Genomic DNA, 16871 nt, shown 5'->3' on the forward strand with positions numbered 1-16871 from the left:
GCCATACAGCCAGCATGGCATGCCTTTGTTGTACCCCTCTCCCGTCTCCCTTCCACCCTCTCGTCGGCGTCGGAGGGATGAAAGTGAAACTAGAGAGGGGCGACAAAGGCGTGCTGTGCAGGGTGTGTGGCACAAAGGTAGGGTTTGTCCCTGATGCACACCCAACCCCATGTGCTCGATTGCTGGCCGCTGTTGGCTCAGCCCTTCCTTGCTCCATGCGCCTGCTTGCACGCTGCTACTCGCTTGGCGCCTCTTCTCCTTGCTCCATATGCCTGTATGGGTGTGTGTGCTGCAAATAGATGCAATTCGGTTGCGCTAGCTGTGCTATGTTGCACATGGGCCTCTACTTGCAGATACAACAATGGGCCCTTGAAAGTACCAAGCAGAAGAGGAGCGTAAGTGTGCAAAGGTTCTGCAGAGCCTACAGAGGTAGTATACAATGTGTATTGAAGTGTCGAGGCAGCAGGTGAAGCAACGGGCTGATGAGATAGGCGCGGCTGTGGAGCGCGACTAAAAAGAGAAGTGATGCGTGACCAAAGAATAGTGGCATGCCAAGTGAATGGCCACTGAACAGGGTGTCGAGATGAAGTGGCACCGATTGGAGGACTGCCACTTGCAAGATGCAGACATGTACTTTCAGAAGCACTTTGTTGAAGATGAATTTAGTGCAGTGTGTAGTGGTCTACGACTACCTCTGCTTCCAGCTGTAGTCGTCAGGGTGTCACGGCCAGTGCAGGTTGGAGTCCTCAAGTGAGCATTTCCCTGTGAGGAAGTGACTTTGTTCACGGTTTGCACCAGGTGCAGGGGACAAATGCTTCACATTGGCTTAGGTAATTGTCGAGGATAGTTTCTGCTGTAACCTTTCCTTTTCTTGAATTTCGTGTTCGTTTTATTTTTGGTGTAGACGCCCAGTAGTCAGATTTAATTGTTCTAGCCAATAATGCGGCATGGAAACATTGTAGTGAGTGGTTTATTTTATCATTGAACACACACAAAAGTTCAGGCTGGGGCAGTGGCTCATTGTTTCATTCGAGTATTGTTAAAGCTGGTAATGCTAGAAGTGGGTTTGGCTGTGCTTCTTTCTCTCTAAATGAAATGTTTAATTTAGTTTTAACACATTTCTTGTTTCTATAATGCCATCAATCACCGAGGCAGCAGAACAGAATTTCAAAATCTTCAGTACTTTCTACTGCATTCACAAATGAGGACTCTAAAGCTTAACCCATGAAATATAATTCAGGTATGACGCCTATTTCAAGTCTTCATACTGGGCAGATTTCTGCAAAGGATGCTTCTGCACAAAAAATCTTAGCTGTATTAGAGACAAGGCCAAAGCTGCACAGTTAAAATACCAAGGCATGTGCACCTTGTTTTAGCTCCACAAAATTATAGGTTACTAGTTTACATAAATCTGTTTGGCAAATCAATGTAACAGTGTCAGACACACATAGGTAAGCTATAAGCATACATACCAGGCTCGTCTTCACAAGCGCCCATGAATTGGACCACGTTGGGGTGACTGCCGATGCGAAGCATGACCTCAATATCTGCCAGAAGACTTCTGCGTTCATGATCTGGCAGTGTCCACTCGGCTGCAGTTAAAAGGGGCAACTATAGTTGACGCATGGTTTTGCACATTTGCAGTACAATTTAGCAGTGGAATTGGAGAGTTCCTTCCAAAGTTTCTTGACTTTATTTACTTGTAACCAAAATCATTCTTAAATGCTCACATTAACATATCATCATTATCGTACAGTAAAAATGTTAAATGTGTACTTTTGTAATGGTACTCGGAAGTGAAAGGACTTTACGACGTTTGTCTATGGAGATATGCAGTTACTGTAAATTACCTTCTCTTTGCAAGCTTTATTTTTGGTGATATTATTCCATGCTGAAAATTTGAATCCATTCCAGGACGGCGCATTTTGTGAGATGGCTACGCCACGAATAGGTTACACGGCTGGAAAGACTGCTTCCACAAATAATTGTTTGTGGGACCAATTTTTCATGAAATATAAACCATTCCTGAAAGTCATTAAAATTCAGTCTCTGGTAACATTGGCATACATACTATATAGGCCTGTAAGACATACATATGTATGTCTGTTTAACTTGTTTCCTTGCCTATGGCTTGTCTGCAACACGTATTGACAAGTTTAATGTGGATTACGAACTCCCCCAATTTCACACCTTGTTCAAATTAAGTTGTCCGCAGCATATGACAAAGGCTGCTGAATAAGGCAACAAGTGTGGAATAATAAGAGGAGGGCTGCCTAAAGGCATTCACCAACATGTGAAAATTGGAATTGTTATAGAAGCCCATGCAAGGCAGTGCATCACATTTATTCACATCACATTAAATGGCTAGCATCTATACTTAGCATTTACAGCCAGGACATTTTTGTATAGGTTTTTTATCACACTTATGTCCTCTCAGGTTTACCTAATTGTGATCTTCACAGCTAACTATGGTTTATTGCATTACACTGAGTCAGTTGTCAGCTGCAGTGATATTTGTGAAGTTCTTTTGTATTTATGCTAGACATGACATCAGTGTTGTAGCGTCTTATCAATAGAGAATACCCATACTTGCTGGTTCTTTTTCGTTGCATGAGAACGTATCGGACTTCAAATCTTCGGTCATTTTCTGGCATGGCTACAGTAGCCCTCTAGCAACATAACGAAGGGAACGGTCCTGCAGTTTTAGGCCACAAATTACAATTTGTATTTATTAGTTTTAACTGTTTCCACTTTCATTAACAATGTTTTGGGGGAAATGAACAGTTGAACTAGAGGCATGCTGGAGAGCCGCATTGACTAGCTCAGATCTTCAGGACCAACTTTGGGCCATCCAGCAAGCCCGGGAGGGTACTGGGAGACAGGGTCTCTCTGCTAGGCCCCAGCACGGCCTAGACCCAGGCCTGATCAATTGCAGGATAATTAATAAAGTTGCCATACACACAAACAGTTTGAAACCACCAGGCATTTTTGATTGGATAGCACCAAGACCACAATATCTGGCAGCTGTATGTAATGAGTACGTTATGCTGCATTTTAAATTCTGTAGAATTGTGCTAAAATGGTCTCATAAGAGCATTACTAAAGCTGGAATGAACTACACAAAATACAGGGTTCTCGTCCCTGTCATTCTGTAGTGCTCAGAGTTATTTACTGCTAATAACTAACAAGCTCAAATCAAGATGCTGCATTAGCAACACGCTTCCTTTAGCGCAATAATAATGGAAACTTCACCTGGACAGCGTTGCACGCTCACTGGCACCTTTCGGCTGTCCTCTGTGACAAGGTGCCCGGCTCGGACTGGCCCGAATCGGCCCTGGCCGAGCGTGGTATCCGAGAGGAGCAGTCGCGACCGAGGCACCAGGGGCAGCATAGAACGCAGCTGGGTGTAGAACGCCCCCAGGTCGGCTCCCTCGCCCAGTTGCAGCGAGCCCGCACTAAATGGAGTGACATCGTCCTGAAAGAGAGAGCTTGTGCGTAAGGCCTCACTCGCACAAGCCACTATCATGAAGAGTGCAACAAGCAAATCGGAAGGTTATAGCCACTTGGCGTGTTATGTATACTGAGTGCAACAGAAGTCGGCAAAATAGAGCGCTAAAACATGACGTCTTTCCAGAGGAGGCAGTTTATCTGTAAGGCTTTACTCTCGCAAGCCACTGCGACACAAAAACTGGAAGCCTATGCAATTTATGTCTGTTAAATGTGACAGGGGCTCAGCCAACTATTGGCTGTTCAAACAATAACTTGAACTACACAGCAGTATGCATTTTGAGAACTGACCATGTCCAAGCTCGGGTGAGAGCGCAGCATCAACTCCTCGGTGCGCCTCCTGCGGCGGCTGTAGTGGCGCCGAGCAAAGACATAAGCCACGATGAATGCCAACAGCAGGCACGCGCCCAGGGCCGTAGCAGCCGAGAGCCACGAGGACAACACTTGTGACCTCTCGTCCATTACAATAACTGGAAGAATAAATATTGGCATAGATTTTGCTGGCACAAACACACAATACGGCCCAAACAATATGGCACAAACTTTGCTACACTGGCTGAAACAGTGCAGCAGGGCAGAAGACAGAATGAGCTTTTCCCTACTTCTGATACCGAGTTGCCTAATTCTTCTTTGGTCATACTGGTACTTTATTTAAACGCATCGTTTCTGTTGTCTCTTTTCTTGCTCATCTTTTTTCGTTGTCGTTTTCTGTTCTTTGTGGGACACTACGAGATTGGCTTTCCCACAATGCTCTGCCACCTAGTGGTTTAACTTAACTCATTGGAAACATGAGAAATTACCCAGCTGTGCTTCTCTAACACATCGCATTTGGCCCGACCAATATGTCTACAATAGGAAATGAAACACCTGCACCAGTGCTGCCATTCCTGCAGCTCTCCCTTCCTCACACTGTCTGAAGGGGGGGGCTATAAAGTCGCAATTTTCACCAGAAGTGTGCATTTTCTAATATGGTTTTCTTTGGGTTTCTAAGCATATAAAGAAGCTCCTCACCAAGTTTGGTTATTCTCTGCACTGTAGAAGAGAAGAAAATGAGCTTTTTTTTCACCCCGCAGCGGCATGTGTTTTGGCATGTTTTGAGATCGCTGAATCGACTTTTCTCAGTTTGTAATTTTTGGCCAATTCACACATTTGGGAAAGCTATCGTTTCGAAAACGCAAAGTCGAAAACTGTTAGTAAGATTGACATCTTGAACTTCTAAATTCCTTTTATCGGGATCAAAGTATAGATATCTAGATCACAGTAACAACAAGGCAACAAGCTTAGTTTTCAAATAATGCAGTTTCTACAAAAGAAGGCATAAAATTGCAAGCAGCTCCCCCATCCTGTAATGGAGGGAATCCAGAACATATTTATTCAGAAAAAATTAACTTAAATTTATCATTTTTAAAAGGATAGTTTTGCTAAGGTGACAAACTCATATTCCCAATGGGACATGCATTTGTGGTAGGGCAATCAACTTTACTACATGTTATAATGACAAAAGATAAAGCCTCTGGCCGAATTTTGGTAAAATTGGCATGTTGGTTTAAAAGCTGACCTGTCAGCCCCACATTTCCCTTAACATTTAGAATTTGCTCCTAAGCTTCAACATCGCTGCAACTGGCAGGTTGGTCATTTTTTTGTCAGGGCAGATAATAGGCATGGAAAAGTCTGCTTATGGGTAAGTCATATGTGCCAGAGGGAGTTAGAAAAAAAAGCCTCGCACATATTCGGAGCACGGTTCTGTATATCGTGCAGTGTGCTAGCTAAAGGTAGTGATTTTGCAAAAGGATCTTGCATTATAGTTGTGTGAATATGGTTTTCTTGCAGCCCGTACGCAGTGGCCCCATTTTGAAGAGGCAGAAATGTAAAACTGCATATGTACATAGATTTAAATACACGTTAAAGAACCCCAGGTGGTTAAAATAAATCTAAAGTTCCCCACTATGGTGTGCTTCAATCATATTGTGATTCCGCCATATAAAACCCCAGAATCCTTTTTTTTTCTCTGTTGTTTGAGGTTTTGATTTAATTGCAGCTGACAAACATTCTTCTTGATGCAAAAATGACTTTTGAGAACTGTAACTGTACTTTAAATATGAATGTTTATGTTTAATAAGTCTTTTCATGCTTCTGATAAACAATGCTTCAAAATACCAAAACGTTTGTGTACGGTGCATTGGGTGCACATTAAGGAACCCCAGGTGGTCAAATTTAATCCCCCACTGTGGCATGCGTAATAATCATATCTTGGTTTTGGCATGCAAAATCGAAGAAATAAACGTTGACTACTGCAAATCCCAATTTTGTGCTACCTTGCTGCATTGACTGCACATATGATCATCACATGTGGAATTTTTATGTGGCACCCACTCTGGAACGAATGGCACCGTACATTCTGAAAGTATGTCACGACTTGAATTTTCGGGTTGAGACAAGAAAGTCTGAATAGCTACAGGTGCCTTCTAGTGCACTGAAAACATCCACATAGTATACTTCCGCACTATTTGCTGCTTCAGGGTTAAATATATAGGTTTATTATTTAAAAATACTGACAACCAGTGCTGTCAACTTTATTTGACTGCGTATATATTAACGTCTAAAGGGCACCGTCTCTCATCTGCCAGACTATACAAAAGTTGGTATAATTGCAGCGTTGAGCTTTACAATTCCTGTACCTGAACAGGCATGAGTGCGTGGTTTCTTCTGAGTGTTTAGTCTCAGAGAAAACTCATGTGCTGAACGTCACCTTGCAAACAATGAATGCTGTCACGTTGATATACAGCCACACATGACATCAGAACGAAGCTTCCTCTGCCTTAAGCAACTTCTCTCGACTTAAAAATGAAAAGCTTAGAATCAGTACGTAGCAAAACCATGACAACTGTCTAGACAGCTTAAACATGCCCACATCGCATGGGCTTTAAGTATTGAAAGTTGGGTGAGTTGGTGTTGGTTCGTTCTTGAAACAGTGGGACAAGACGGGACGTGAAGAAGGTAATGAAATTCTGGGATTTTATGAGCCAGAACCAGGATATGATTGAGGCATGCCATATTTGGGGGACTATGGATTAATCTTGACCGTGCAGGATCCTTCAACATGCACCTAAGTCTCGGTGCACGAGCATTTTCACATTTCGCCCCCATTGTAATGTGGCCACTGTCGCCGAGCTCAAACCCACAACCTCGAGTGCAGCAGTGCGATGTCATAGGCACCGAGTGACCATGGTGGGTAGAAGAAGGAAATAAAGAGACAGCAATGTCTCGTCTTTTCTTTCTTCACGTCCCATCTTTATGCAGTGTTCTCAGAATGGGCATAACCTTGCTGGAATCGCTTATTTTTACTTGCATTGGGCAGGTCGTAAACTTCTGTGGCTGGTTGTGTTAACGTCGTGTCACTTACCAGGTGGCTGAATGCGTTCCGTGCTTGGGCCTTCCACCGAGTACGCATATTTGGTTACCTGCAACAAGAAAGGCGGCTATCATCCAACTTATCTCCACTGCAGGACAAAAATATTCAATCCATACTCGGACATTAAAGGTAGGGTAAAGAGAAATATTAGGCTCCAATAAATGCTTTCTGTGCCAAGGACAGGCCTCACTAGTCCAGTCGTTTTCTCTATTATATGCCAATAATGGAGAAAATATTATATACATTTCTCTGTTACATGCAAATGATGAGCCTCATTCGTCCAGGGATTTCATTTCGTTTGCCGAGCGCCACAGACAACTGGCAGTGCTTTAGATTTTGGTGTGAATGCTGAGGCCTAGATCACACTGGCTTTCCAGAAAAGTGATTTTTTTTTTGTGGGCGGGGTTGACTGAAGTGCCATGAAAGTCTGGCTCCCTTTGTTTAAAAAAATTGTGGCACAGAATTAGGTAGCTGTAGTGACAACGACCGCCTTATTCAATGCCGGAATTGTGGTGTTCTTGAACGTTTTTTCCACCTCGAGTAAAAAATTAGACCCGCAAAAGCTCCAGTAAACTGTGTTCGGGCCTTGAACTTAGTACTGATGATTGCGAGGAGAACTTGAACCTTCTGGTGGCTTGGGTCGCGTGAGCACAGATTGATGAAAACACTTTGCTGCCGGTGCATTTGCATTTTCCTTGCGCCAGCAACAACATGTGGCATGGAGGATAACAAAAGCATGTTTGACTTCTTTTCCAACAAATGCTAAGCTTCGTACAGATAGTTTCTGCGGTCATTCTTTTCCAACAACTCAAAAACATGAAAAAGATGCAGTGTACCAGATTGCAGAAAATAACAAATGAACTACTGATTTTTAAATAACGACAGTTGTTCACAGTGAATCAGTGAAAAAAATTCTGGAGATATTAGGGATTTCCTGAAAAAAAAGAAAAATGGCACTGATAGGGTTAAATTGCTAGCTTGCAAGTTGGTGTGCTGTGTCTGGTGCCTTGGCAAGAGAGAAACAAGGGGAAAATTTTGGCAGAACCCATCTCGTGGTTACTGTCAACATTACTGCAATTAGCATTGAAGCAATGTAGCGACACACAGTATTGCCTGAAATGTGTCATGTATGAGCTGTGTTTTGCAACCAGGCTACTCTCTTGCACTTCCTTTCGGACATGTTGCACCATCTAGTGTAGCATGCAGAAAGTCCCGATCAGAGATTGTGTGGCCTCTGAGATTGTACCGGCGGTGCGTTGGTGGGAGCCTACGCCGATAATTAAGCCCTCATGGCTTGCAGGCATTTGTGGCGCCGCGCTTAGGCAGTGGGCAGCTGTGCTTGAGGCAACTGTGTGACGTGGGTTTGAATCTGCCTAGCACCAAATAAATTTTAAAGGATTACTTTAAATTGATGATCAGCATGCTAATTGCATTAAAAACCAAAGATTGGTGGTGACGCAACCCTGAAGTTCTCGCAACACTGCTCTGTGACATCATAGATAGTGACAGCGTCCTTCTGGGACTAGTTTTTTGTTTAGCAATAAAGAAAGACTTTGATGGATTTGAAAGCAAGCAAGGAGTTAACACGGAATGATAAGTGAACTTTTCCCTTTTCCCGGATAAAAGTGGCTCAAGTATGCTAACACATTGATATCCATGACATTACAAGGCTTTGGCATAACGTTCTAAGAAGGAAAATTTGGTATTCATTGAATCTACTCGTAAAACAAGATACACCACCAGTATAGACAAACTCAGATCACGTTGGATAACTGCACCAAAGCACTAGAACTACCGTATTTACTACTTGCATAGTGATCGCACTTCCTTGTCAAAAAAATTTACGCAAATTCAGGGGTGCAATCATTACGCAGGTTTAATTTCCCGCAAGAAGAAAAAAAATATTTTTTTTCATCCCGCATTTGCTGCGGGATGACAACAGGTCAACAAATAGGCGGCTGCCACTGTATGTAGTGCAGGACACCAAAACAAAAATGGCGGCCGGTGGGGCAAGCCGAACGCGCTGAACGCGATTTTTTTTTTTGTGAGTACATTACATGCATTGAAACAGTTTCTTCCGTATCAGTAATGAATATTATCGTTAATATCGCCAAGTTTACGGCAATAACATAGCCATGTCCGCTTTGAGGGGACAGAAACAGATGGCAGGCATGCTGCAGAAACAGTGGCATTTGTCTTCATTATTATCCTAATACGGCATGTTTCCGCTAAGAGTGGGCGAATATCTTAGCTGTGTCACAAGCGTTGGCGTATTAGTAGGGTACACTTCTAATATCAGTGTAAACGTGGCTGCTATCATTGCCATTCGCGATTTGTTGCGTGCCCACGAGTGCAGACGAGAAGAATCGAAAGGCGCCTTTTTTGTTGTTGTTGTTGTTGACCACAACCATTACAAAGCCTACACATAATAAAGGCAAGTTTGGTTGTAGCTTTTTTTTTTGTCATGGAAGTGTGGAAAGTAATGAAAGGAATGAAATGGGGCATCTGCTTAGGAATGTTTAGTACATGCAGACCGCTTGGTTTGTCTTGAATAGTCGTTTGCGTAGTATTCGATAGATGGTGAGCGCGATCATTATTAGCTAGACTTGACACACAACATATTGCTTCGGCAAGTTCGGGGTGCAATCATTACACGAAAATTTTTAAATCAAATTTTGACAACAAAATTCAGGGGTGCAATCATTACGCGAGTGCGATTATTATGCAAGTAAATACGGTAATTTAACTGCTGTTTAGCTATCGGTACATACAGAACTTGCATTTACAATGCGGATTCTTTCAAGTATCCTCATTGTAAATGCAACATCTTCACTAACGTTCTGTCATCACTAACTTTTGTTTATAATGAACAGCATTTAACCCATGAAACAGCTTGCTGTACGTGGGCTTAATGAGGCTTCAACTGGGTCTAGCTTGTATGACATCCATTGTTTACTGCCCTGTACTTTTCATATATAAAAATATAAACGAAATAAACAAACATGAGCGCAGTCATCTGTTGGTCCTATTTACATTGTCCTTTGTGTGAAAAGCACAGGGCCGTAAACGGAACGATTTTCATGGGCTCCACTGCAGACGCTGGTGCTTACCCCATTGAGCGTGCTGGCAACACCTTGAATTGGAAGGTAGTCTTCACTGGGCGACAAGGGGGCGTTGATAAATCCACCGTAGGAGCGGCCATCACCGAATACGAATGTCCGATTTTCCCACTCTGGTCCCAGTTCAGCCGCAATGTAGAACGGCGTGCCGGCCTCTGCAGCTTCTTGATGCCCTGCCAGCCGCTCCGGGCTAAATGCCATGAGGCTACTCCGCTCAAATGCAACGAGTCGATAACCCCTGAAAAGAAGATCACAAGCTTTTTGAAGTGAAGCTTTCATTGGATTTTCTCTGAGGTTTAGAGCTTGTCATCATTTTCTCGCTGGATATGTTTGTGTATATATACAGACAACTTGACCAGCTTGGTATGTGCTGGCTGTTTTTCTTGTTTAGTAGAAAACTTCGAGCACTGGGTATGCGCCTGAAAGAGAAGCTGTTGCTGGCTGTTGTCTGGTCTAGTGGACAATGTGGGTCATTGGGTACATACCACTGGGTATATGCCCATTCTTGGCCAATCCTTAAGAGTGTGTGCCACTGTGACACAAGGGGCATGGAATGGAGCCTTAAAATTATTTAGATATGTGTCGTCCTATCCTGCGCGTCACCTCTCACCTACATTCTTCCCTTTACAAGCATCGCACATCACCTTTGTCCTTGCGCGCAGACAGCTACAGGCGTTGAGCCTGTGTTCATGTCTCAAGCTACTGCTGCTACCTCACCAACTCAAACAAGCATCGCATTAGGTTCCAGCATTGCGTTGGAGCTGAATTTCTTTCTAAATTTTTTTCTTGAAAACTTCAAGAAATGGCTGTACTATCATTTCACTCACCATAAGCATAAATAATTAAAAGGTACAGATGTAATTTTACTACAATATTGATTGCATTTACCACAAAGACATACATTAGAAAATTACTTGAAGTAGTAATTATACAACTGATTGCACAAAAGAGGCTAATTAAATTATTAACCAAGAGAGCTATTCAACTGATCCCTGTGGAATACTTGAAACACATCTTATGGTGAATTTATAACCGTTTCTGTAAATCTAGAACGTTGATGCTACTAATCTTTTTTTATAGAGATGAATACTGGCCCACTTCACACAGAAAAAGCAAAACTGAACATCTGAAGAGTACAACCATCACATGCGTAGTAGACCTGCAAGAGTGAAGTGACCGCTTGTGCCTAACAGGTGAGCAAGCATCATACGAGCGTCCTTATCAAGCCGTGATCTGTCTATAAACAGTTTTTTTACAATAAAAAGAAGATAAGCAGGAGGAAATACATACAGCATATTGCACGCAAACAACTCGTAATAATTACTGTTTATAATGACAGGTATTGTTTACTACGCAGCATGCTGAACATCAGTCTACATATGATGAGATATGCTTGGAACAACAACTCTACGCATATCTCAACGCATATATAGTTGGAACAACTCTATACATATCTCAACGCATATCTGTCTGGTAGAACGTAGTATGTGCAAGTGAATGGCATAAAATCGACCACCCCACCTGTGAGCTCAGGCGTACCGCAGGGGGTCTGTTTTAGGTCCTGTTTTGTTTTCACCATACGTTAATGATATCTGGGGGGTATTCTATAAGAGTCCACCTAGCGGACTGTCCATTTCGGCTGCTGCTGATTGGATACAGCTGTAGGAGCGAGGAGGAAACGAGCGGCTCCAGCCAATCAGCATCGGCCGAAATGGACAGTCCACAACGTGGACTCCTACAGAATACCTCTCCAGTTCTGTTATTAGTGAAGATATCACTGTACATTTGTACACAGATGACTGTTTACGCTACCTGGAAATTTATGACATCACTGATCAAAAATCACTGAATGAAAGCTCTTGCTGCGATTGAAATGTGGTGTGAAAACTGGAAAATGAAGATAAATAAACAAAAGGCTGTTGTTTTCAGGGTATACAACAAGAGAAAGCATGCCCTAGATCACAAATACTTCGTGAACTCCAGAATACTTGCTACAGTTGAGACACTCAAATACCTTGGGATAACTATCGCCAACAAGCTAAGCTGGACAACGCACATTACAAATATCACGAGCACTGCTGAAAAAAAACTTTGGTTTCTGCACAGGAAGTTGAAGCTTGTGCCTCAATCTGTCAAACTAACTGCGTTTCTTACCTATGTAAGGCCAGCATCAGAGTATGCAAACATTATATGAGACCCGTTCCAACTGGGTCTAATAAAAAAAGTTGAAAGGGTACAAAGAAGGGCCGCACGGTTCATTTTATCCAAGTATTCCTCCGCTGACTCGGTAACAGAGATGTTAAACCTGCTTCAACTACACCTCTATCCCAGCGGCGCCTAGTGGCAAGACTAAACATCCTATTTTTGCTTTCTAAACACCATTTTAACATTGGCATTGCAGATTACTTAGCTCCCCCGAAAAAAGTGAATTCTCGGAAAAAATCATGACTCAATGTTCATTGTGCCACAGCTACATATCGACGCATGTGCATATTCATTCCTACCTTGAACAATAAGAAACTGGAACGCCCTGCCATCATTGTTACGCAGTGCACCTCAGCTGAAACCTTAGGAAAATGCATAATGATGTCATTACAAACCTGAAAATTTGTTTGCTTTCATTCTTGTACATATATGTGTCTTTATTTTTTTTTATCAACTAGTAGATATACCACATATTGTCTGTTTTATGAATCGGAGTGTTTTTCATGAATTAGAAGAGTAATTGCCGAAGTGTTATATTACTGTTAAAATTATTAGTTTATCTGTTTTCTATCAATGTCACCTTACTAATCTAATTTGGAAATGAATTGCCGGACTGTTATACTACGGTACAAATTCTGTCTTGTTTTCTATGACTGAGACTGATGATGTAATTCACTCTTGTAACACCCAGTTTGTATTTTTTAACTACTGTTCAAATTATGACTTTTACCCGCTTTCTATGACTGACACTTCATCGAGTTAATTTACTGTTGTAACACGCAGCTTTGTATTTGTGATGCCTTAAATCCCAGTCTGTAACGTCCTTATGACGAACAGTATAATAATAATGATAATAAAAAAAGAGGCACGGCATGCTAGTAGCACACTTACGTAATTGGACCTCTGGAACTTGTCCCTGGTGAGAGCTGCACGACCATCTGGGTGCCATTGCGTGACAGAACTTGTACAGTAGGTGGCAGGTCTGGCTCTGTAGAATGTAACGTGGAAGGGGACATGTGCTCTGAAGTAAAGTTTTGATCAAGAAGACAACTTGCAAGAGGTATACAGAGTATTTTAATGATGGCATTTTCTAAGTGTTCTTAAAAACTGGGAATACAAGACAAAATGACAATTTTTGTTGGCCAATATTCGTAGCAGTTGTACATTAACAGTTTCACAGCAGGTCACAGTAGTTTACATCAAATTTTAATTCGCAGTAGGTTAATAATTATGCTTTGGTGCATATTGTATTGCAATTGTAAAATTGAAGCCAGTCAGCGCTCAAGCCATATTTACTAAGTAGAAACACTAAGACTAACACCAATTCTAATATATAGTTAGATCTCGACATAAAAAAGTTGGTAAAATGACACTTTGCTATATTGAAATATTGTGAAGTTCGAACTTTCGTGCAAATGTGTAGTTGCTGATGAATTTTTCTTATATGCAGAAGGAGCCTTAATATTTTCCGATTTATTAGGCAATAGGGAAAAACCAACTTTAATAAGAAACAAATTACATCTTGTTGAATTTGAAAGTCGGCGACCAACAATACAGTTTCATGCTATGTCAACAATATCTTCACATCAGCAGTTCGAAGCGAAGCCTGGGAAACTTTCGCGCGCACTCTGCCGCCATAGCTGATGGCGTCGCCCGCAGGGGGACGACACTAGCATGAAAACTGCAGGCAGAGGAGAGGGAACACTTTGTCTGCCTCTGAATTCAATGCGTCTCCGAAACTAGAGGTCCTGCGACCTCCAGCACTAAACATGCAGGAAGACAGACAAGATAACTTGTGCAGGCCGCATGTGCACCCAGCCGCGCATATGCGGCGTGTACGCCTTACGTGCACAGTCATGTGCATTTACGGCTGCGCTAAGGAGGAGATGCAAACTCGCCTGCCTCCCCCTCTCCTGCTAGCATGTGCTTGATCATGTTATTATGCGCTAGGTACCCATCAAGCTACCGTACTTCCGAGCATGCTTCTCTTGTACGCTTTCCCTTGCACCCACAGCATAGGGCGCGATAGGATCTCATTGCACTTGGACTTAATGCGGGACATGGTGGTGCGAAAGTCTTGCTGCTCCGCTTTGCCGGCTCCGTTCTGTTGTGCGGCTCTCGATTTTCACTGTGTTTGCGAGCAGCCACATGTAATTCAACCATTTGACCATCTTCGTCTGCGGCGGTTTCATTCATTGCCTTGTTTTTTTATCACAGTGGCAGTGGAATTTTATTATGTTGAGGTTCAGAATACATATTGTTCCATGGACAAGAACTTTTAGAAAGTTAAATAGTTTGTTATATCGTGATTTCCATATATTGAAGTTTGTTATATCGAGGCTTAACTGTATATAGCTCTGTGATGCCTATAATGACTATCGGATAAAACAGTTTGTGTCTAATGTGACTACGTTATAAAGAGTTTGATTGCACATCCCTGAATTTGGGGTGAAATGACTTCATAATAAAGATAAAGAAACACCTTTTGGACACAGACTAGCTTCGACCAGCTTTGATTCCACAAGTGGAATGTGATATAATGTAACTATATAACTGTTAATTGAAAATTAATGTCTAATGTTCTTACTGACACATTATGATATCTGCTACTACTATTTATATTGATATGCAGAAATTATCACCTCGTATCAAGTTTCCTATCTTTAATAATTAGAGACAGTTGTTGCTGATGTCACTTAAGCATCATGAGCAATGTAAATTGTAGACCATACAGAAATATTGATACCGCACAAATCCTTCAATATTAAAAGCCATATTGTGCATTCAGTTTCTCTTAAACAGGTGACAGCTAGGTCGTTTGAATGTTCGTGGCTTGCCTTTCTTTTGCCATCAGCCACATCAGTCAGCTGCTGGAGATGAAGCAATTTATACAAAATATTTGAGAATCTATTCCTGTGGTGAGTGTACTCATTGGGTTCTTGGTGAAGCATATCTCTGCCTACCACCAAACATGCCAAACACACAAGCTTTCTAACTCTTCTACTCCTAAAACTGACAGAGCAATAAAGTCACTGACCCTTTGTGGTGTCCTTACCTGCTTTCAAATGTTCTCAAACTGAACTTAGGTGTTCATCTGAGGCAAATATACAGCAGAAAGCGCCACTGATAACAGATAACACTACCTGCATGCTCTTCTTATCTTCCCTTTGAAGTCTTTAAGGAATTTTGACAACCTTGGTTCATTATGAGCAATTGTCACTATTTGGCTCATGACTTAGTCAGTTTGCGACTTTTTGAATGACATATTGTGCACAAAGGAAACAGTGTTTTTTCTTTTCTTTTTCAACATGGATGGCTATGTAGACATTTTATCATAATCATTGCTTTTATTGGATTAGTTTTGCTATGCTATTTGCAGTCATATTTGTGCGTTTTAACCACGTCATTAAGCATATCATGTAACAATAAAATAAGCCATTATGGTAAAGATATTTTGTTGAAAAAAAAATTTAAGTTCCCTTAAGGGGTTAAAAGTTTAATTTTAGTGAACCTTGTGACGATGCCAATGATAATGACATATTGACGTTGTGGTTTATTCTTCTTTTTTCAACATAAAGTGACACTGTTTGTGTGCCTGCGACTTGAGCTTATCTGTGTAGTGCATTTTAAGACTTTCTTATTGCTTGTTTTTCCTACATTATTTTTGCCAGAGTAGTGTATTTGGGATGTTAGGATAGCCCTGCCTGAAGTGGCCTACCTTTCCATTTTTCTACAACCATGTTGCTTTCAAATTGAAGGTAGAGCAACCCATAATGGCTAACCTAGTAAAGCAAAGAAAGCAGACAAACCTCCAACTTCCGTCCAAACCACTATTGAAGTGGTCTCGCTGGGGCCCTCGGCTGTATCGGCCCACACGCTAACATTGTACAGGGTGCCTGGGTGCAGGCCCAAGAGGCCAGCCTGGCGAGCACTTGTGTATTTCCACTCCTGGCTTGGACCTAACAGGGGGCCATAGGTCTGAATTGGGCTGGCACGAACCTGCAATCACATCTCTCCAATAAAACAGGTTGCCAAAAATAGGAAAGTCACACTGATGTTCAAGTTATTTCACACCACAATACATCGCAGGCAAGATGATCCAAAACAGCCAAACCTCTTGGAGTAGTGGTTACATTGCCGCTAGACCCTGGAGCTCACTGTTAAAAAAAAAAAAAGGAATTGAAAACAATTAAACCTTTATAATAGCATTAGAAACACCTTTTCTTTTAATTTAGTAAAAATTGGCTCAATTTACATGGCCTTTTAACATTATGCTTGCATATTATTTGCCATTATTGACACTGTATTGCCAGTGCTCTTGTCTTGTTTATGTTACATTTTCCTCTGTTTTGCACCATCAGCTCACTGTCATGCAGCATATAATGCTGAAGGCACTACACTAAAACCTCATTATTGCATACCTGCTTAACAAGCAAGTCCGGTTAAAGTATAGTCGCAATGAATCTCCTGCCCTGTTGCCATTGAGCATGATGTATTGACTGACCGCTTAAGCCGTAGTCGCTTAATGCATGCCAGATGGTTCGTGTGTAGTAGTTACTTCATTTTTTGGCACACACAAGCGTGCAGACCATGGATAGCGAAATTGAAGCGCATGGACCTTTCCCGTA

At 41.9% G+C, this 16871-nt stretch overlaps 3 protein-coding genes across 8 annotated transcripts in view; 1 reads left to right on the plus strand and 2 right to left on the minus strand.

Moving 5' to 3' along the window:
- Window positions 1–16871, minus strand: part of LOC135897172 (leptin receptor gene-related protein) — a 416125-nt gene that overhangs the window by 173330 nt on the left and 225924 nt on the right. The window lies entirely within an intron of this gene.
- The window catches only part of LOC135897156 (iripin-2-like), a 107743-nt gene that overhangs the window by 20703 nt on the left and 70169 nt on the right, over window positions 1–16871 (plus strand). For 2 of the 6 annotated variants that reach the window (XM_070525623.1, XM_070525624.1), the window contains exon 2: window positions 11119–11231. The exons of 2 other annotated variants lie outside the window; for them this stretch is intronic. The gene's annotated coding sequence lies outside the window, so the exon portion shown is untranslated. Of the gene's footprint in view, window positions 1–6930; window positions 7049–11118; window positions 11232–16871 lie in introns of those variants that run through there. 2 more of the 6 variants (XM_070525625.1, XM_065425727.2) reach the window with 2 other exon arrangements.
- Window positions 1–16871, minus strand: part of LOC135897155 (angiopoietin-1 receptor-like) — a 41045-nt gene that overhangs the window by 15997 nt on the left and 8177 nt on the right. The window contains exons 4-10 of the mRNA XM_065425721.2: window positions 16053–16242; window positions 13135–13231; window positions 10030–10276; window positions 6911–6968; window positions 3799–3977; window positions 3253–3475; window positions 1473–1592 (exon numbers count right to left, since the gene is read on the minus strand). Of these exons, the coding sequence (XP_065281793.1) occupies window positions 1473–1592; window positions 3253–3475; window positions 3799–3977; window positions 6911–6968; window positions 10030–10276; window positions 13135–13231; window positions 16053–16242 (1114 nt within the window). The remainder of the gene's footprint in view (window positions 1–1472; window positions 1593–3252; window positions 3476–3798; window positions 3978–6910; window positions 6969–10029; window positions 10277–13134; window positions 13232–16052; window positions 16243–16871) is intronic.

This window comes from Dermacentor albipictus, chromosome 9 (genome assembly GCF_038994185.2).
Source record: "Dermacentor albipictus isolate Rhodes 1998 colony chromosome 9, USDA_Dalb.pri_finalv2, whole genome shotgun sequence".
NCBI lineage: Eukaryota > Metazoa > Arthropoda > Arachnida > Ixodida > Ixodidae > Dermacentor > Dermacentor albipictus.